General features: G+C 45.3%; 1 protein-coding gene across 5 annotated transcripts; it reads left to right on the forward strand.

The window, feature by feature from the left end:
• The first annotated feature begins 226 nt into the window (after nt 1–226).
• appl2 (adaptor protein, phosphotyrosine interaction, PH domain and leucine zipper containing 2) lies at nt 227–18,544 on the forward strand. 5 transcript variants are annotated; one of them, XM_018747525.2, is made up of 21 exons: nt 227–547; nt 2,779–2,877; nt 3,303–3,362; nt 3,907–3,978; nt 6,199–6,286; nt 6,517–6,558; nt 7,014–7,072; nt 8,182–8,328; nt 8,424–8,506; nt 9,480–9,632; nt 10,924–11,112; nt 12,223–12,283; nt 12,544–12,600; nt 14,363–14,457; nt 14,573–14,731; nt 14,837–14,895; nt 15,076–15,250; nt 15,449–15,485; nt 15,585–15,734; nt 16,347–16,394; nt 16,483–18,544. In XM_018747525.2, the coding sequence occupies exons 1-21, from the start codon at nt 494–496 to the stop codon at nt 16,612–16,614; spliced, it is 2,019 nt and encodes a 672-aa protein (XP_018603041.2). In that variant the 5' UTR covers nt 227–493; the 3' UTR covers nt 16,615–18,544. The 5 variants fall into 5 exon arrangements, with proteins under 5 accessions (XP_018603041.2, XP_029105477.1, XP_018603042.2 ...); XM_029249644.1 differs by having other exon boundaries at nt 228–547; nt 12,241–12,283; XM_018747526.2 differs by having other exon boundaries at nt 229–547; nt 14,576–14,731.
• Nucleotides 18,545–22,414: the final 3,870 nt, after the last annotated feature.

Consider the following 22,414-nt stretch of genomic DNA (forward strand, 5'->3'; position numbering starts at 1 on the left):
TATTGGGATAAAAATATATGTTCTCGTTATTGTGTTTTTTGCTTTTTTTATTGTAGAATCGAGTCACAATTCAAAACTACTCCTTGTTTGTCCAAAGGCGACAGTGTTACTGTTAGTTCTGTACAAAACTTAAAAAGCGCTTTTAGGTCACATGATGATGATGACAATAAGGCGATGACTGAGGATGAAATACCGCGCCACGACGAGACCAGTATGTACTCTACAGTGTATTGTGCTTTATAAAGTGACAGGACGGTCGAATGGCGGTCCATTTTAGAGAAGAGGCGCTTACAGATCTAGCTGTGCCCTGTGTGGGCGATGATGATGATTAAGGTTACGGCTATGGCTGTGCTTATGGTTACGGTAAGGTTACGGGGCTTAGCTTTTTGGCCATGTGAGCACTACGTGTCACCCATCCCCGCCCGCGGCTTTCTGGGAAACTGAGTCCACATCCCGCACAGCCCGACACTCTCCTCCGAGCCGCGGGAACAAGATGCCGGCCGCGCACAAACTGCTGCTGGAAGAGGCTCTGCAGGACAGCCCGCAGGTAGCCCTCAGCCCCTCATTCACCCACACGTGCTGGTCTATGATTATTGTTATTACTGTATGCGAGAAGTGCGCTTTGCACAGCCTGATCCTCGCTCCGCACGCACGGTGCACCTGGACCGTATTCCCGTCCGTTCTCCTAGGAAAAAAAGGCGCTGTCAGTGTGAACTGCACTCGACAACACAGAAATGTCTGAGTTTTACACCTTAAACGCTGATCGCTAGCCTTGCATATCGCGCGAGAAACATTAATTCTCTACGCTCCAGGGCGATGACGCACGGCGCCGGCGTGAAGGACTCTGCGGAGGAGATCGCGACCGAAACACGGATTCTTTATCATCATGTTCTTGTTGCTAAAATGGTTTCCTGATGCCCCCCCCTCCTTTCCCCCTCCGGTCCCACCCGGGTGCCGCTTCCTGGGCGCCCCGCGTGCGCTAGCACCTCATAACGTCCCCCGGTGCAGCAGGCGCGGTGCGCGTGGTGGGGCGCGAGGAGCTGCGCGGGAGAACGCAGGAATGTGCAATGCGAGCGGAGGCGCCGCAGCGCCATGACACTCGCTCTGCAGTGTGAACGGAGCCGTGTGTCGAGAAAGCCGGCGGCCTGTGGGGGATTATTATACCCCAAGTCTGTCTGACTGACTGCCTGCCTGTTTGCTTGCTTGCTTGCTTTATTGTTTGTTTCTTTCCGGGACCTACGGGACACGCCTCGTCCTGTGAGGGATATCGGATAGTATGATAGGGGTTTCCACTTCTCCTCACACAGCATCCCTCGACCCCACACCGTTATCGAGCGGATGGAAATTATGAATAGGAGCTATAAAACTGCGAAACAGCGCTATGGTATTTCATATTTCGTATTATTTGAATATTTCGTATTATTTATTAGGATGTTATGCCATCCAAATTATCTCTTTTTTTTGCGTTTGACAGGCAGTGGAAAACGTCCTCAGTCCCTCACAAAAAAAAAAAGTCCTGCTAGTGAAAAATGTCATTATATCTTGTACATTTTTCTCACTTGTTAAACATTCACAATAAATAATTAATCAAACTCCTCTCTACAAAGCAATTGTTAAGCTACTTACAATGATTTACCCTTTGAAATGGCTGGGTTTTTTTGTTGAGGCTAAAAACAAAACAGTTCCCAGCTGCGTCTCTCTCCATCGTTATAAGTTTAGTCATAAATATTAGCTGTTTTTATTATCACTACGTAAAAATTAGGCCTGTTGCGATACATAAATTACAGTTATACACTTACATTGAGTGGTTAGTGCTGCTGCCTTTGGATTCCAGGGTTGAGCAGGGTACTAACCCTAAATTATTACAGTAAACATTCCCCAGCTGTATAAATGGGTTAATAGTTGTAAGTAGCTTAACATTGTAAACTGAAGGAAAGTGTCGACAAAATGAGCGAATGTGTGGTGTTTATAGGTCGAGTAAATGTATTTTGCTCGTTGTTAGATTACCGTTGTGTCCAAATTCCGTAAACTGTTAGTAACCTTTATAACCTTCATGTGTTTAGGTAGCAGGAACCTGGTTACTGCAGTTAACTTGTAACTTGAGGTTGCTGGTTTGAATCCCACTGCTACTGCGGTGCCGAACGATATAGGTACTTGTCCTGACACGAGAACAAGCTCTGCATAAATGAGTAAATCAATACAAAGTCCATTATCTAATATTGTAAGTCACCTTGGACAAAAACACAAGATAAAGGTTACTAATAATAATGCTGTGAAAAAGAAACATGCCAAGGGTGATGTACAATAGCAGTATCGACTTCAGAGAGTGTATCGTGTGACCGTTTCTCCTTCTCATTCTGCAGATGATGCCTCTGGCTGTCACTTTCAACCGTAAACATAACCCATAACAGTGCATAACAGTGGCAGCTGCTCTTTCACCAGAGTAAACAGGCGTGTCGAGACCCAATTCGCATGCACAATGATGAAGTCGTGGTACCTGGGAGCAGCACCTGTAAAAGTTTATTAGGTGCTGGGGCATCTGAAGCGTAGTTCCGTGAGACTGGAATATCCTTTACTCTACAAAGAGACAGGGGGAGGTGCACTGTGCACCAGTTTGAACCGCGCCTATGTTACCTGACTTCAACCATTGAAACTATTTACTTATTAAATCATTGTGTTCCCAGGGTGTGTCCATGAACAGCTGTGGATCATACTGGGTGTGCAGTGTGTGTGTGTGTGTGTGTGTGTGTATTTATTGCCCTTGTATTTGCCTTCCAGACCCGCTCTTTGCTCAGTGTATTTGAGGAGGATGCTGGGACACTCACCGACTACACTAACCAGCTCCTGCAGTCCATGCAGAGAGTGTTTGGCGCACAGGTACAACTGCTCCCCAATACCCTCCAGGCTCAAAATATTCATTCTAAGGATGATAGCGGTAGCCATTATTATGATATGAATATTAATACAATAATGATGCACGGCTCAGTTTGTGTGAAGTTAGCATGTTCTCCCTGTGTTCACATGGGTTTCCTCCCGCAGTCTAAAAAACATGTGTTTCAGGTGGGTTCAGGTGAGTCTAAATTGCCTGTAGTGTTTGTTTATGAGGGATTGAGTTTGTGTGGTTGCACTGTCAAGGACTGACATCCCATGCAGGGTGTTGGATCTCGGACGACCCTGCTCTGAAACATTACCCTCCAGCGTATGTGTAATGTTCCTTGATCTCACCATCCGGGAGAAGGGGAGCAAGACTGTCAGCAAGATGCTGCCCATGTTCATCACAGTGTCTTCTCTGTGCTCTCCAGAACGAGATGGGACTGGCCACGGAGCAGCTTTCCAAGCAGCTCCTGGAGTACGAGAAGCAGGTGAGCAGAGCGAGAGCTGCTCTCACACCCAAGGTCTCAGCCTGCTTGTGAGTGTGACTGTGATAATGGGAATGCAGAATGCAGCCCCTGAAAGGGAGGAGGTGACGGGAACAGATGATTCGAGGTTACCGTCTGTTGGTGGAATCTCTCAAGTTTGCGAGGTGCATCCGCAGCGATTACAGGTCAAGAACAATGTGAGGACTCAAACTGGACAAACATCACATCATGTTTAAAAGCATTTCAACCAAACCCACAGAAAATAGGTTGGGCTAAATGCTTGTAAGACACATATTTGGGGTGCATTACATGCCAGCGATGTCTGCATGGCTGGAGATGTATTCAAAAGCGCACAAACCCGTTGACTGCAGAAAGATGTAAACAGTAGTGACTCATTGTGGGTTTTTGTTGTTTGACCTGTTGCTGAACGAGGCGTGTTGGATCGCACGTAACCTCCAGCCTCTGGGGATGCTAGTAATGGCAGTGTGTTAAGTGCTCCGTTTACTGTCCAGCGCTCAAACGTGTCCTTTGATTCTACTTTCGGCAGAATTTTGCCCTGGGGAAAGGCGATGAAGAGGTCATCAGTACGCTGCAGCACTTTGCGAAAGTTGTGGATGAGGTGAGGCTGAAGATTGGGAGGGTGCCACTGAGTGCCGGTGGCATTATAGGGGCTTGAGTGGCGGGCCATCTTGAATTAACCTGCATCTTCTTCAAGGGGCAAAGGGTTTCCGGGACTTCAGCCCAACTTGAACGCTGCTTTCAGAACCGCGTGGTTTTCAAAGAAATGCATCACTGACACATTGTACAGCCAATGAACAGGCCTTTCAGTAGCCAGGTGGCGATGTGAACTGAGAATAAAGGGGAGGGTATGACAGATGGGATGACTGAGATGCTCTTCCAAGGTCACTGCTGTTCACGTAGCGAGCTGCTTGTGGTTGGGGAAAAAAAACAAATTATGTTGTTGGTTTTTTGCCCGCGATGCACAACCTGTGCACTACTTGCATTACAGAGGATGGTTCTGTGCGCTGTATTAAACTGATGTATGAGTATTCCTCCACCTACAAAATATGTGATTTATGAATACCTTCCCATCGACCATTTTACTTTATTTTGAGTATTGATATTTAACGTCTAATGACGACCGCTCCATCTGCTGTACGATAACATTGGCTGACTGTCCTGCAGTAAGGCACCATGTTTCTTATTGACTCAGTCAGTCTGTCTGTCAGCAACTGCGTTTTATTTACAAAAACATTTTATGTACAGTGATTCCATTTTGTGGTTCCCTTTAAGGCTAGCAAGTGAAAGCATGGTGCAGAAGAGAAAAGGGAAAATAATTAGATTTAGAAGTGAATGTGAAAATTAAATTTTTAATAGTTATGTAGGAAAGTATAATTATAATTGCACTGTATTTTTATTCCGTGTTAGTGTTATGTTAACATTAAAAATGTGTTAAATCTGTGGAAAAAATACAACAAGGCCAATTTATACAATGCAGCATTTGTGAATGTTAATTGTTCATATATCCTTATGGTTCCTACAGGTATAATATAGTATAATGAGGTCTGCAACTTGCGATGAAGCCGACTTATGGGAAGATTGTTGGAATGGAACCGTGTTGTAAATCGCAGACCACGTGCAGAGGGAAACCTGCTGTGGTCTTAGATTTAGAGCATAATACCTTAACAGTCTAAAGAATATAATGAAATAAATTGTAGTTTGCTCTTAAGTTGGGTTATTCCTACTTTTTCTTTGATTTCTTTTGATGGTCTGAATAACGCTGATAGCCATATAATAGAACGTACACATAGCACTAAGCTGTGAAATCTGTTTCATTTTTGATTCAGTGCTGCTGAGGTCATAGGTCGTTCTGCGGTCTGTGCCAGTATTCAGTCTAGCAGCAATTAGGGTTCTTATGATCTATTTGTGAGGTTTACCCCACCACCCCGTGGCCGTCACAGTGCTGATAGACCTTTTTCTCTGCAGGAGACCATAGTAAAGGCAAAGCATCACAAATGAAGAATCGGTTTGTTTTGCTGTATGAGAGGGCTGCTCTGTAGGAATGTACCGTTCCCCTCATCAAATAAACAAGCTTGCATCAATTGACGTTATGCACTCAGGGGACTTGATTGTGTTAAAATGGTTACATTCCAATCTAACTGTGCTCATGGTATTAAGGCCTCTCTCAGGGAACCTCATGATTCCTGCATGCTTCAGTTTATTTTACGTGACATACGTTGTGTTTCTATTAACTTGTGTGATGAACGTCGGTGTATATGGTGAAGGAAACAAACTAACTGTACTTAAGAGTCACACATCTGCAGCTATGTCTCTCCTAATGTAATGCACAAATTGTATTTTATATGAGATGTATGTCGCTTTGGAGAAAAGCCTCTGCTAAATGATGAAATGTAAAATGTAAATGTATTAATACAGGTTACCAGGAAGTGATCAGTGCTTTATTTTTGTGCTTGATCGCAGTTTAAAAAAAAAAAAAAAGAGCTCCTTCTGTCACTCAGCACTGCTGAATCCCACTCAACATTCACAAAGAGTCTCAAAACACACCTCTTTTGGACCCACTTCTCTCCTGATCGCCGATCTGATCCATAAACTTTCACTGTAGTATCTGTTACAAATCTACTCCCATAATCCACTCTACGTACAGTTAATTGTGGTGTGAGAAATACAGTATGTAACTGTATATTATTTAATGAGCTGTGCTTTTTGAAAGTTTCAGACTCTAAGTAGAAACCTTAGCTGTACAAAATGGTTATGTTTCCACATAATGTGTGTCCCTAGAGCATGTGTTAGGCTTGGTGTGTCCTCTGTGTCCCCACAGCTAAACGCCCTGCATACTGAGCTCGCCACACAGATGGCGGAAAGGATGGTGTTTCCCATGGTGCAGTTCAGAGAGAAGGACCTCACAGGTAATAGTCACGTGCCTTGTAGGCACTCGAAGCAGCATGTGCTGCTGCTTCATTGAACTCAGTTGGTCAGAATGTCAGGAATGGTCCTCCCTGCTGAACTCAGTAATAAAAAACTGAGTAAAAGCTTCATACTGACACCAAGAAGCAGCTCCGTGGTCTCATTTTACATATTCCAGTATCTGGCCACAAATTTCCAAACTACCTACATTTTTTCTTTCTTTATCTTTCAGAAATAAGCACTTTGAAAGAAATCTTCGGCATTGCCAGTGATGGTATGTACCAAATATGATTTTTGTCCTCTGTAGAGGACACATTTTTTAAAGCTTGTCTTCAAAACTATACATGCTAAGTGCCGAGTCCTTATTTAAATAAGACGTTCTATGATTTTGGGGGGGGGAAAAAAAAACCACATGTTTGGGTGTGGGGCTCGGAAGACTTCCTGGAAATCCTATAAACAAATCCAGCCTAATGGATGTCTTGAGGTTAAAAACAGTCATGTTTCTAAGAAATCTTTGCTGAAATCTCTTTACTGATTTGCACATTATGAGAGGCTTAAAAGTTTCTGTCAAAAGCCCACTGTTGGTACACTTCCTGTAATTTGCATGTATCTTTATCTTAAATTTGACTCTTTGAGGTGGGCATTGTGGGAATCTCATCTGAACAGCATTGATTCTACCAGTATTTTACACACGACCAAATTCTGTGACTTCGTATTCTCTCTCATCAGAGCACGAGGCCGCCATGGTAAAGTACAGCAGGCTGCCCAAGAAGAAGGAGAATGAGAAGGTAATGTTCCATCCATGCAAACTTGGCTCATTTCAGTGGGAAACCTGCATTGCTATCGTTGCGTTGCCTATCACTCATTGCTGAGACCTGACGACCCTACCGTGATACCGCAAGTGTTGGTCAGTTTAGTGCTGTGTCACCTGCAGACCGAATACAGGATTTTGCGTCTGTAGGTTCGGAATTCAACATTAATAGTTACCCAACTCTCCAGGACAGGTAATTTCTGCTTTCACATTCATAGCCAGACAGGCAGGTCACCCTGGTACCTGGTTGATGGACAGTTGGGCAATAAATTAAGGAAAAAATATTTAACTCGATGCATTTACATTTATTTACTTAGCAGATGCGTTTCTTCAAAATGACTTCCAATGAACTCTATGTAGTGTCATCAGCCCATACACCTTGTTCACCAAGGTGATTTACACTGCTAGATACACTACTTACACTGGGTCACTCATCCATACATCAGTGGAACACACACACACTCTCTCTGTCACACACACCTGAACAGCATGTCTTTGGACTGTGGGAGGAAACCCACGCAGACACGGAGAGGACATGCAAACTTCACACAGGCTGAGCAGGGATTGAACTCATGGCCTCTCGCACCACCCAGGTGCTGTGAGACCGCAGCGCTACTCACTGTACCACCGTGCCACCGATGCAAAATGATGACCGCTGTAACAGAAGCCATATGAGGTCGTTAATTACATCATCTGCATTTTGACAGAAAGGACCCAAATTTTTTAAAGAAGGTGGTGAAATCAAAACTAACTTCCACACCAGTATCTTACTACTTTGTTCAGTTTCTATGTGCTGGGACCTTTTTAAAAGTATACTTCCTTTCATGTGACACCCTAATTTCCTCCCTTTGGTTACAGTTCACAGGCTATTTTAAACCTAGACATTTAATTACTTTTGTCTTTCCAATATGTTCCAAAATTGGACAGTTGTAAAATTTGATCGGACAGATAAAACATACCTGTCTTGTGGGCAGTCAAAGGCGAGAAACGAATGTCAAGCCTCATGGTACACGTGTCAGTGCAGCTATGTGTTGCGCTGTCCGACTGCTGTCTGTGTGTGAATGTCACGTGCACACTGCTCCACAGGTAAAGGCGGAGGTCGTGTCGGAGGTGGCATACGCCAGGAGAAAGCAGCACCAGGCTTCCATGCAGTACTACTGCGCTCTGAATGCACTACAGTACCGCAAGCGGGTGGCCATGCTGGAGCCCATGCTGGGGTACATGCATGCTCAGGTAACCCACACACACTCTGACCATCATTTTTAACTGCCAGCTAATAGCCCTGTAGTGCATGTCAGATCTCACTCATTCCACCTGTCTGTGTCCAGATGAACTTCTTCAGAAAAGGTATGGATCTTGTCTCCAAGAAGATGGACAGTTTCCTCGCGTCAGTCTCCAACATGACACAAAGGTAAAGGCAGTCTTTTGCATTCTGATCAGCCATATGGGAATAGCGAGAGATCCACTGTACATGTAGTCCTCGTCTTTGGACACATGTGACTTACGATGACTGTCACATCAATCTTATTTTATTATTTTGGAATCCTGACATTATCATAGTAATGATGTCCGCTCCATCTGGTCTATGATAAAATCGACTGGCCACTCTGCCCCAATGCACCGTGTTTCTTATTTGACTCAGCGTATCTATCGGCGACTGTGCTTTATTTACAAATATGTTTGTTTACAGAACTTTTTGTTTGTGATTGCATTCAGGTTAATTTTTTTTAAAATAGCAAGCGGTAAAGTGAATGTTCTGGTGGTGCAGAGTAGAAAAAGCAAATTTAGAAATGAAAATAATAGTGCAGCATGAAAATATGAAAGTGTACTGTATATCATTTATTCTTTGATAGTATTATATTAACATGAATAACTTGTGAAATTATAGAAAAATGTAACAGCCTTTTCATGCAGTGTAGCATTTGTACATGTTAATTGTTTGTTATAGTCATTACAGTTTATATAATACAGCTTAAAGCAATTGCGACTTATGATGAAGTGGACTAACAACAAAGTTGTTGGAACAGAGCATTATCCTAAGTTGAAGACCACGTGTCGTCTTTTTTTAAAAAAAAATTTGATCTGGGAGGGAAATACAGCCACATTTCGTCCACATTCATTTCAGATGTTTTGGTAGTAGACTGCAAAGTCAAACAGACTTTTGACCTTTCTATACCTTCTATCCTCTAATGATTGATGCTGATGTCTGCTTGGATAGGGGAACAGTAACATGGTTTGCAGCTGATGTCTGTGTATTTTTCTGTTGGGCCGCAGAGTTAATATATTTCTGGCCACTGATGATGTTGAATCAGAATTTGTTCAAAAAAAAAAAAAGAAAAAACCTACTTTGTGTGCTCCCCTAAAACAACAAAAATAAACCTCAGTATCCAGGCCCAGCTGGACACGGAAGCGGAGTCGATGCGTCTGTCTCAGAGGGAGCTGCTGTCTGTAGAGGACACTGTGTACATGCCTGACCGCGACCGTGATCCTGTCAACCGCACGCTCATACAGAAAGCAGGCTACCTCAACATCAGGAAGTAAGGTTTCATTTTACATTCATATTTACATGCATTTATTTAGCGGAGACTTTTCTCCAAAGCAGGGAGCTTGGTGGCACAATGGATTTGGCCAGGTCCTGCTCTCTGGTGCGTCTGGGGTTTGAGTTCTCCTGTCCTGGGTGTGTCCTCTCCACCTCTAGCCTTGCACCCTGTGTTGCCGCTACCCCGCTTGGGACAAGCGGTTTCAGCCTCTGTGTGCGTGTGTATTTTCTCCAAAGCAGTGCAGAATAATCAATAGTAAATTCCAGAACAGAAGAAGAGCTTAAGGTATTGATCAAAACACACTTTCTTTGTCAGGTATCGCCATTATTTACCGGCACCGGGATCTAGAAATGAGTCAGAAAGGTGATACGAAGATGACCGTGACAGATGGTATGATGAAAGTTTATGGAGCTGTTAAGAGATCAGGAGACAAGGGGTCCTGAAAAAGATCTGTTATGAGACCCTTGTTTAAAAGGATTCAGCAGCTGTGAGGGAGAAAAGGAGCTCAATCTATCACATTGGAGCAAAAACCAAGAGCTTATGGACTTTCAGTTTTGGACCTCCTGAGATTTTACTCATGTGCACATTTCTTACATGCTTATAGCACACTGGTTGGGTTGTTTCCTGTGTTAGCAGGCCAAGAGGGGTGTGGCTGCCTTAAACAGGATTTCGTGCTAAAGACTTTGGGCTTTCTTTACAAGTTCATCTGTCCTTTAAGCTACAAAACAACTGTGGTAATACCTCAAATCACGGACCGTTGCAGTCATTGTTATTAAGTTGGCATCAGCTGGGACTCCTTAATGTCGGAAAAGAAAAATAAAGCAGGCTTTGATGTTTCACCTTACTTTTTACGGTTTCGCTACCAGATAATGAGCTGATTTGTAAAAGATGGCTTCCTTTGAGGCAGGAGGTGGAATCCCAGTTGTTGGCGGACGCAATTTGGTGCATTAGTGGAGATGCTGAAAGCATCGCTCCCTCTGGATTTTCTCTCAAGGCCGTGAAAGATGTCTTCCACAAAGTGAGGCACTCTGCGGAGCACTGGCACAACAACACAAAGATCTGCAAGTGCCACTCAGTTAATATATTTTGCAGCGGAGGTTCCGTAGCAAACCACTAGTTGTGTAGTTTGTGTTTTAACTTGCGAGACACAGGCAATTTATCCTGGATATCATTAATGAAGTGAAGAATGAAGGGGCCACTTCTGGAAGCACAAGGACGAGTTTCAGAAATAGGTTGTGAATCATATTTACAGAAAACTGAGTGGATTTCTCTCCGTTTGTCCGCACAGCAAAACTGGTCTGGTGACGACCGCTTGGGACCGCCTTTACTTCTTCACCCAGGGAGGAAACCTCATGTGTCAGCCGCGGGGTGCCGTCGCAGGGGGCATGGTCCTCGACCTGGACAACAGCTCGGTGATGGCTGTAGAATGCGAGGATCGCCGATACTGCTTCCAAATCACCTCGCCGACGGGCAAAACGTACGGTAAACCGCGACTGGCTACTGTGTGCCCGCGGCCGATGACGAATGTGTATTCTACCACTGTGACCTTAACATTTGGCATGTGTTTAGATTGGTAGAACAAAGTGTAGCTCTACCCTGTTTTACCCAATTATTTATCAGACACATTGCTGGCACTGATGTGGGGAAACTACACAAATAACCAATCTGGCCAAAAGTTATTTCTCTTTCCGGACCCATATCACTGTTAAGGCAAGCAGTTTGTGTCATTTAAATATTTATTTACACGGCTAACCTCTTTATCGGAGAACTCCTTATAGAATAAGCAAACCTATCAACTAACCAGCAGACCGTGCATTCCATTAGCTATGCCGGGACAGGGTAGTCGCACTCGGCACTTCCCTTTGCTCAATTATTCATGCCACGGTCACCCTGAATGCAGAGCGGGTGATAGGACGTGTTCCCGAAAGCCTCTCCTCAAACAATTAATTTCCCTGAGCACCTACGGGAGTTTAAATCAGCAGCGAGTTCATTCGCGACAGGTTGGACCTGTTTTTCCGCTTGCCTCAAATGAGCCGACTGCCCTGCTTGTCGGGGGAAAGAGAGAGGATGTCCAATTGATTAAATGGCTCCATGGAGAAGGGCCCTGCTATCAGATAGCCTTAGGAATGTTCACTGCAGTACATTTGCAAAGTAAATGGCCTCCTCTCTGTGGTTAAACACTGCACACAGCGCACATCACCTTGATTTGACTTTGCTCCTTTCCACTGTATTAAACTCAGTGTCAGCTGGTATGATTGATGGCCAGAAGGCTGCAGGAGATGAATGGCTTGAAAAGGAGCCAAGGCAAAACAATTTGTTTATGCTACTGTACAATGCACTGGAAGTGCTGACATGGGTCTTTCTCGCAGACTTTTTAACAGCGTTTTACTTGTACCTATGGCGAGGCGTAGCGCACTCATTTTGTGTAATTTTTCGCTGCGTGTTGTTTCCAATAAACTTGCACGTCTTGTGTTTATGGGTGTGTGGGGAATGAATGGCTCCATGTAAGAAGAATGTGTTTGAAGCGGTCACAACAAGGAATTTGGGGAGAATTTCTGGCTTTGGTGGGATTTTGCTTATTTTCCAGTTCTCGTTTGATGAACAGGTCCCTAATTTTACAAGCAGAGAGCAAGAAAGAATATGAGGAGGTAAGTGTGCTTTTGCGCACAAAGGTAGAGAACAGAAGCGTAATAAATATTTAATCACCTCATCCATTATACAGATGTCCACAAGGCTGTAATTGCTCAAGACGTTTTGATTGATACTCCGCATCATTTACGTTGTACATATTCATTTTTAATATTTACTTAATCTAGACCTTAGTATTTAAAATATGATGAGACTTTCCATCATTTCTGCCTGTCATTTATTAGCTTATGACCTTATCGCTTTCATGTTTCCTCCGCAGTGGATCTGCACCCTCAACAACATCTCGCGACAGATCTACCTGACCGACAACCCAGAGGTTCGGTTTCCCCGGGGGCTTTCGCACACCAGCAACACACCTCTGTGAAGTGTTCTCTCTCCCCTCCAGAAACTCCTGGCGATTGTGTAAACGAAAGCAGTGGAGGCATTTTAGTCATACCATGGAAATGGCTCATGTTCATAATATACAATAATGTGTCTTCAGACACCATCATCGTAAACCTTGCAGTTCCATTTGCAGACATTTGCACATTATGTACAGTTGATTGGAGGGGTATAAATGATCTCTCTCCCATTTATATTTTAATGTAGCAGTTGATCATGACCCCGGTTTGTGGCACATGGTGTCCATTTGAGCGAAACGATTGCAGCATCGCAAACCTTTCATCAACGGTTTGTGATGGGATGCGAAGCGAGTAGCCATCGGTCGGTGTACACGGTAGTGGTCCAGCGAGCTCTGATCCCTGGGCTTTCTTCTGGGCTGCTTATGCTTTCTTTATGCACTCCGAGGAAGTGGGGGCCCTCCTGCCGTGCTGCGCGACAAACAGAAGCAAACGCGTTAGCGGACTTTGCCCTCCGGTGCGGTGCGCGCCTCTCCCTCATCTTTCCCTTAATGCCATTATTTTGTGGCTGTTTACACCAACCAGCTGATAATATAGGAATAAACCTGAAATGCTGGGTCTGATGGGAGCGGAGCTGGGGGCCATTCATAACTGGAAAAAAAAAATCGGTCAGGAAGACAGCCTGAGGACCGTCTGTGACATATATGTACTGGTCGCATATACATCCTCTCTGAATTTGAGACTAATAATACACACTGCTGCATAATATTGATAACAGCAAGGCTGGAATTTTGACCTTTAAGTGCTGATATATGATAAATGCACCCTGCCCCAGTCCAGACTTTAGACTCTACGGTTTTTAAATGGCTGAAATAAGCTGAGCTCAGGTGGTAAAAAAAATAATGTACATGCAGCTCTACATAAACGCATGTACGAAATTATGTCTTCCTACGTGTCCTTGATTAAGTCCAACAAATGTAAGAGTGCACCCTCTGCTGGTGTGGATGATGCCATGCCGCATGTTCTGGTCCAATTTTCTATTTAAAAAGCTATATGCAGGGCAGTAGATGGCAGTCGAAAATGGTGGCCGACAAAAAATACAAAATACATTTTGTCTGTAGTAACACCCCCCCAGTGACAAAGCAAATAGTTTTCATGCTTTGTAACACTGAAAGAAATCCTTTTCGATGTTGTGGGATTCATGTTGTGGGATTGATGCTGAACTTCTCATGATTAGATGTTCTTACCGGGGTTCCTGGCACAGTCAGCACCAGAGGGGGGATTTTTTTTGGATAACGCGTCCCATAAGCCCTTACTGCCCAGAACTTGTAGGTTCTGACTCACGGGTGGCTGTTGAATAGAAGTCCTGTTAATGGAGCTGTCAGACACAAATCTGCAGGAAACGCTACGGACATTAACCGTTAAGGTGTCTTTGTCGAATTGTAAATGAACACCTTAAACTTTTGTAGCGTTTCATTATAATTTGTTTTACTATAGCGCTGCATGCTTCCTTGCTACTTTTCTGTCTCCATGGTAAGCTGTTATAATTGGGGTGTGTCCCACATGTCCTCACTCGCTGTGAGTGTAAGGGCAGTGCAGCGCGTAGGAGGATGAGGACTTGGAGTCAGCAGGGTGTCTGGTGCTTCTCTCCCCCGCAGTTTCGAGCAGCTGGTCTTACTCAAAGCTCAGCTTGGTGTGGGCTCTCATATGCCCTCCCCTCTCTCTCCCCTGCACACACAGGCAGTGGCCATCAGGCTGAATCAGACAGCCATCCAGGCGGTCACTCCCATCACCAGCTTTGAGAAGAAACACGAAGGCTCACCCAACCCTGAAAGGTGCTCATCCTAGCTGATCAAAAGCATCGGTCCTGCCATGTGCTCGGGGCCCAGCCGGTGGTAGAAGGCCTTTACCTCACAGACAGTAAAAACACTGTACCTTTTTGTGCATAAGCAGGGCAAAGCCCGGCTCCGCCCGGCCGTCCAGCGACGCCTCTCAGCAGCAGCCCAAAGCCCCTGAGCCAGAAGACTTGATTGCTCCTGGTACCCCCATACAGTTTGACATCATGCTTCCTGCTTCCGAGTTCCTGGACCAGAACCGGGCCGGAGGGAGGTAACCTAGAAGCCAGTATCCCACACCTTGAGCTGCTCCATGTTACAGTGTTGGTGTGTAAGGTGGGCTGGGTTACAGGGTGACTGCGTGTATGTCTCCTCACAGGCGCACGAACCCTTTTGGGGAGACTGAGGAAGAGTGCTCTGCGGATGGCGAGTCTGACGGTGAGTGGTCTGTGGGAGAGAAAACAGTGGAGCAGGGTTTGATCATTTGTGTACTGAAATGGTTTTTACTGTTTGGTAGTGCCACCCTATATTAGTGAGGTCCCACCTGGGTTGGGGTCTTAGCAGGTGTAGGTGTTGGCCACGTGCAGATGTGGTTCTTTTCTCACGGATGTGTTGCAGACTCCCTGCTGCAGCAGGTGTTTGTTGTGCGCTTCCTTGGCTCCATGGCTGTGCGTTCGGGCCACCGGCCAGAGGTCATCTACGAGGCCATGCGGCAAGTTCTGGCTGCTCGCGCCATCCACAACATCTTCCGCACCACAGAGTCCCACCTCATGGTGACCAGCAGCTCCCTGAGGTGAGCATGGCATGTATCTCATAGGGCAAGTAGTTTGACCTGCTTTGACACAGTCCATGGCAACACCCAGGAAACAGATGGAAGGTAATACTGACCCTCCAATTGTGATGATATCAGGCAAAGTGCAAGCAGGATCAAAATAGCATTCAGTGTTCAGTGGAAAAAAGACATCAAGTTTGATTTCTCATCTGTCAACAGGTTGATTGACCCTCAGACACAAGTGACTAGAATAAGTGTAAGTGTCTTCCAGTGTTCTCCTCCTGTCATATTTGCCAAATCTGTCACAGGGGCATGACTCCTCATTGCCGTCTCCTCTTGTCTGCTCTTTCCCCAGTTCCAGCTGCAGGATGTGACCCAGTTTGCAGCCCACCAGGAAAATGGGAGGCTGGTTGGCTTTGTGGTGGAGGGCAGAGATTGGGGGGAGGAGCAGGGTGAACCCACCTACAGCGCCTTTGTCTTTGAGAGCAACACGGAAGGAGAGAAGGTGCCGTTTCCGTGGAGACTCCCAGTTATTAGCCTCAACCATGTGTGGCAGAACTTGTACCAGTGCATGAGCACACAGCATTCGCCGGATCACCCGACTGATTTAAAGTGCCTACCAGGCATCTTGCATACCACGCTTACTGATATCTTTTAGGTGATGCGTTTTTTATCCAGTATGAAATTATATGTCAGCATGTCATGCCAGTTATGAGGGGCAGCAAGCAAATTACATCTAAAATAACAGCCATTATATATAAATGTTCATATTTTTGCTGCCGTTTTACGAGCTTATTCATAGCATAGTCTGCTGTGGATTTTGATACTCTGCGGTGCATTGATGGCTGTTTGCCATGACTTATACAGTGGATGATTTAAATTAAATTCAAAATGGTGTGTGCAGTGTATCTGCTTTGCATGCAGGACACCACAAATGTTACCATCTTAGCAGATTTTTAATCAGGTGAAAGATAAGAACTTCTTTTTTCCCCGCTGTGTTCACTGATTGCATCTAGTAAAACTGCCATCCTGGTAGCTCTTCTGATAGGTATCTGACGTGGTGGTGACACCGCTGCATGTCATGGAGATACATAATAAGAACCCCTTTCTTTTACAGATCTGTTATACCATTAGCCTGGGGAAGGAGATCACAGAAGCAAAGAAGGTAAACAACACAGTGAAAATTGCACACCAACAAGGTTGCGTGCGTGTTTTTTAAAGACTGAGTTCTTTATCTTTTGGGTGTCACCTAGGATCCGGAAGCACTGGCTCAGCTCATGAAGTCCATGCCTCTGACGACCGATGGAAAGTTCCTGCTCCTGGAGAGCGAAGGGGGCAATGCAGAGAATGGGAGCATGCCGGAGGACCTCGAGTCGGAGGCCTAACCTGGCTAAAGGGTCGAGGAAGTGGCCTTCAAGCACATCTCATCATGGGACTCATGGTTCTTCTCCCCATACGCTTGTACAGCCTGTCTTAGCATATATGTCTCTCATGTGGTGTTCGGGTGGAAGCCTTTGCACAGGGAGACGATGTGCGGAATGTGCCGGTTTCTCTGCTGCAAAGCATTTAAGGTTTTTTGCTCAAAGATATTGCGTGTTTTTCCCCCATAAAATCAATAGAGGAATGCATTTTTCCTTTAAAAAATGTGAGGCCCATCTAGGAAAATGTTTCCTAAAGCCAACAGCAGAAGACCTTTGGCCTTCTCGGCTCGCGGGTAGAGTCCATTCTCACCTTAGCACTCGGCTTTTCGCCATTTCCCCCTTCATTCTGTGCCGCAAAAATGAGTTGCACTTTAAAGGGAACTTAAGCAGAATGCAAGTTCATGGAAAACGCAGCAAGAATAGCAGTGAACTAATCCACGTAGATTTGCAGCAACCTTCTAATGAAGACACTCAGATTTAAGTTAGATTTAAGATCTCTAAATTAGGTGACAGTGCTTGCAACTAAAAAGTTTGCCAGGCTTGACTGAACCTCAGGGGTTCTGCGGCGTCAGTAACAATCCAGAGGCTGTTAAAAATAACGGGGCTAACGTGGGTGACGTTTTAATTTACTTTGTATTTGTCTCTGACATGCCATGATATGAGATAACGTGCACTGGTGAAAGCCTTCAAAGGTGGAGTCTGAGCAAGAGCCCTGAAAGCGAGCGATCTGAAAGAAAACTGACATGACATAATGCGTGCCGTGTCCCGCGGGGCTGGCTCCGAAATATCGAGATATCAAAGGTGGAACGGGTCCAGAATAAGTATGGCTCAGATGAATGCGTACAGCAGTGCAGATAAAATAACAGTCCCCCTGTGCCAGGGAAGGACAGAGTGCAGGACCCATGTAATGAGACTGGGGGCTGTTTTGGGTTCGAGGTGGCGCCTGTCGACCATGCGGTGGCACTGTTGGGCAGACAGACGGCTTGATTCACAAAAAGCTCTCCGTCTTTCCAAGTCCTGCCACGAGCGATAATCCAATGTTCCTTGCTTGCATTAAGATGCATCTGTGTGTGACGGATGAAGTGTCTTGTTTACAGTACGTGCACATGGTGGCGAATTCCGAGCTTCCCATTAACATCGCCCGAGTCGCTGGTTCTCCGCTTCATTTACCTGCCTTGTTTAAAATTGATTTTTTGTTTTTCCTACAAACCGGAGGTGGTTATGCAAGACAAAACGTGTCTAGATTTTGAAAACCAGTCTCTCGAATCAAAATTACATGCTTTTCTTCCACTTTAATAAGGGGAATCGTTGTAGTCTGATGTGGGTGGAGGTGCTGAAAACAGGAAAACTGGGAATGTTAAGCAGAATCCTTTTCATGACATTCCAGCCGTTCCTTAAGGCCCCAGCATGCCGTGATGCTCTTCAACAGTTTTGCTTTGTTGGCTACCTAATGGTTATTTTCCGTGCTCAAAGGCTGTTGTCACAGATTATTCGTTATGCCTACTACTATTGATAAGCTTACAATGAAGGAGCTGTGGAGTCGAGCGTCTACATTGTTTACGCGTCACACTGTGAAAGGAGCCTTTCCAGCAGTGGGATGCAGCTTTGATTCATGTCAATGTCCATTGTCTTTATTCTTTCTTTTTACCCCACAATGCCTTCTGTTTCAACCACCATGCTCTGAACTAAACATGCACTTTTGCTTTGTACCAGCGGAATGACTGAGTGGTAAATGCTTCATTTGCGCACCTTAAATATTTTAAGGATGTTTACATTCCATTAAACTGATTATACATCCACTTTCTGTATGGAACTGCACACACTCTTTGACCTGATATTTTATAAAAACCATCCAAGGTGTGACCTTTAATAAAATTAAACAACATCTTTTGTATTACTTTCTGTAATTATTTTTTTTTTCCTTTTGCAATAAACAGCGAGTAGTAAATTTTTGGGTAAACTGCACTGACAGAGGATTTGTTAGAATATGAACAACTGGATGGAAACAGCACTGTGATGGTATAAGAACGATTAGACCAACAACTAACGATTAGTGTTTAACTCATGAGTAACCACTGCTTTTTTACTACAAATTTTCAGTGGATGATTTCACATTAGGAGTAATAAGTTATTTTGAGAAGCAACCCGCATGGAAGAGGACATGGATCTGTGGCCTGAAGATTGTCAGGAAGGACCCTATACAGGTACCTTTGGACAAGGTGCTTACACCACATTGCTCCAGTAACATATATAAATATACACATGCACACACACCTGTCTTCTGTTCCTCCCTTGCCATGAAAACCACATGGGTGGTTGCTACGGGTCAGGTTTGACTCGATGGCATCATCAACATCGACTACACACACCTGTATGTGACACCGAAAGAGTGGCTACTTGACTGAATAACAACATTCCTGTAGCGGTAGTCTGTGTGGCGGCTGGGCTGGAAGTGTGTGTGCAGGATTTAGGAATGAGCCGTGGGGAATGGGTGATCCGGAGGAACAGATGAAATGCAGCAAGATGAAAGGGGGGTGGCAGATGAAGAGTTGGCGTGATGGCCATGATCCTCACCTCCCATCTCTGCTCCTGCTGCTCCCTGGGCTCAAGAAAAGTGCCCCTTGGCCAGTCGGTGAGACATCTGCCGCCCTGCTGGCAGAAGGGGAGCATGGCGGACAGGGTGGAGTCTCAGCTGCGGGATCGAGAACTGTGCTGTATATGATTGTTAAGACGAGGACAGTTGGGCAGCAGTTTAGACACCGAACTCACAATCAAGTGGTTAAAATCTCTAAAATGTGTAAAATTTTGGTAGGCTTAGGCAGGGCTTTTTACATAACTACAGTAAATTCCAAATATCTTCAAGTTTATTTTAATTTAGTCCTTTCCCCAAGAGAATACATTTAAATTAAGCCTAAATTTAAATTAAAAACAATGCAGAAATGCTGAAATAGACCCAAAAAGATTTTGTGGTTTAAGTTAATGTAAATGGCAATGGATGAAAATCAGCTGAACAACTGAGTAACAAGAATGGTAAATGAGACATTTTGCATATGAGGTGAGAGGCTCGGCACTGAAAGTGATGCTCGGAGCGTGTCCTTGTCAGACTGCTCCCAGACGCCCACCTTCAGCCTGATTGACTGCTTCAGGCTGAACACCAGGCTCGCTGGGGTTTCTGGGCCAGGAAAAACATTCTCAGAACAAGCGTGTGTCTTGTCTCCACCGCTTCCCTCCACCTCCTTACACTTTGAGATATCAGTGCGTCGGTATGACACAACAGAACATCTCTACATTTTTATCATTTCGGGAGACCGCTTGGAACAGCGGCAGAAAGCGTAATTTCCACTAATCCACTAAATGTCTGTTCACTGATCTTTGTGTCTGTTGCAGCATCTTCTGTGCTTTGCCACAGGAGCTGTGTCCAATAATTATTTTGATAGTTACACTCGTCCCACATTATTCAGTCTCTAGTCTTTTTTACTTATCCGGTCTGCTATTATTAATACCACTTATCATCAGTTGGTTTGCATTTTCATTGATCTGGTCTGAGACGTCGAGTGCAGGCCCACAACATTCGGTCCAGCTCACTAAACCGAAATGCTTTTGAAAATGCTTTTGCATCAAGTGGATGTTTGAGAGAGGCTGTGTGGAGCAGCGCATTGTGGGGACCACGTATCCGTGCTTTCAGTCGCGTTCTGGCACTCGGCTGTCTCGTGTTTTGTGTTTGCATCCTCTGTTTTGCACCATCATGCTTTAATTTTCTAATTATTCACTTACAACCTGCATCTTCCTCAGGCTAGTCCACACACAATATCACGGTAAGTTTACTAGGTGAAATGATTACTTAAAAAAAAATTAATTTATCTATATTGTGGTTATTGTTATTTATTCTGCTTTACTGTTTTGCACTACTTTTCCTCATTGTTTTAGGCATAATTTAAGGAGATTTTGGGGGGAGCTTTGAATGGGCTTGAAACGTAACTGAAATTTCTTCCTGTTAGAAATAAGTACTTTGTTAGCCAGTTTTTTGGTATTGAGTCCATTATCAGGAATTATAACTGGGTAATGGGGGGTAAGTGTACAGTGAAATTTGTCCAGCAAGTGTGACCTCGAAAATGGTCATGTGATGACTACATACACCGCTGAAGGTGTGTGAAGTGGCAGTTCATGTGTAGGTTTGGTCCTTAAAAGCAAAGACTTAAAAACACTGACAAGGTCTGAGAACAACATGTGGCGTACAGTTCTGATCCAGTGTATTGAAAGGAGGGCCCTGCTCTCTGCGAGTCTGGCCACAGAGCCAGTTCCGTGACCCTGCGAGACAAAGAACAGACGGCAGATCCAGTGTCTTGTCCAAGACTAAGGTTAGAGTTCCGAGCACTGGCAGTCTGTTCGCACTCTTCGATCACTTGGCCACCCCATAACCAGTACCGATCGAGGGCTCGGTGCCCATGAGCCACACAAGAAGACCACCATCTTCACAAACAGAAGATGCCTGCTGCGTTTGCCTGTGTTTCTCACCGCAGTACAACCTGAGGAGCTTCCTGGATTTTCCACGGCACAGTGAGTCCAAAAGAAATTAAATAATAGACTACAGTTTCCCCCTTCCTGGATTGGAGCCTTGGCGTGGCGGAAGGGCTTGCGTGATCTAGGGATCTCCAGAGCTATGTCGTCGGGGGCAATATGCTCCTGGTAGGGTCTCCCAAGGCGAACAGGTCTGGAGTGAAGATCCAGACTAACACGATCCAAAAACTTCCATGGAAAAAGTAAACAGGAGAACGTTTACCCTGCCCGGAATAGGGTCACCGGGACCTACCCCTGAAGTCAGGTCTGAGGGTAGTGTTCCTAGGCAAGCGCCTGGTGGCCGGGCAGCCCACGTAACCCAGCTGGGCTCAGCCTGAAAAGGCAATGTAGGGGGGCCATGTGGGCCCACCACCCGCAAGGTCCAACGTGGGGGTTGGGTGCGATGCGGGCAGGGTGGCACGTGGCATCGCGGCTCCTCATGACAGAAACTGCCTCTTAGCACGTGGAATGTAACCTCACTCGGGGGGGAGGAGCCGGAACTGGTGAGAGAGGTTGAGAGATACCAACTAGATATAGTTGGGCTCACCTCCACTCACAGTGTTGGCTCTGGAACCAAACTCCTCGATAGGGGGTGGTCTCTCTCCTACTCAGGAGCTGCACAGGGTGAGAGGTGCTGGGCGGGTGTGGGGATACTCACAAGCCCCCAGCTGGCTGCCTCACAGTTGGAGTTTATCCCGGTGGATGAGAGGGTCGCCTCAATGCAACTTAAGGTTGCAGAGAGGAAAACTTTGACTGTTGTGTGTGCTTATGCACCAAACAGCAGTTCAGAGTATTCGACCTTCTTGGAGAAGGTGGGTGGGGTTCTGGACAGGACCCCACCTACAGAGTCCATAGTCCTACTGGGGGACTTCAACGCTCACGTTGGCAATGACTGGGAAATCTGGCAGGTGGTGATTGGGAAGAACGGCTTGCCTAATCTGAACCCAAATGGTGAAATGTTATTTGACTTCTGTGCTAGTCATGGTTTGTCCATAACAAACATCATGTTCAAACACAAGGATGCTCATAAGCGTACTTGGTACCAGAGCTCCTTGAGCCAAAGGTCAATGATCGACTTTGTAGTCATTTCATCTGACTTGAGGTCACATGTTCTGGACACTCGGGTGAAGAGAGGTGCTGAGCTGTCAACTGATCACCATCTGGTGGTGAGTTGGATCAGATGGCGGGGAAAACTGATGGACAGACC

Source organism: Scleropages formosus, chromosome 2 (assembly GCF_900964775.1).
Source record: "Scleropages formosus chromosome 2, fSclFor1.1, whole genome shotgun sequence".
In the NCBI taxonomy this organism is placed as follows: domain Eukaryota; kingdom Metazoa; phylum Chordata; class Actinopteri; order Osteoglossiformes; family Osteoglossidae; genus Scleropages; species Scleropages formosus.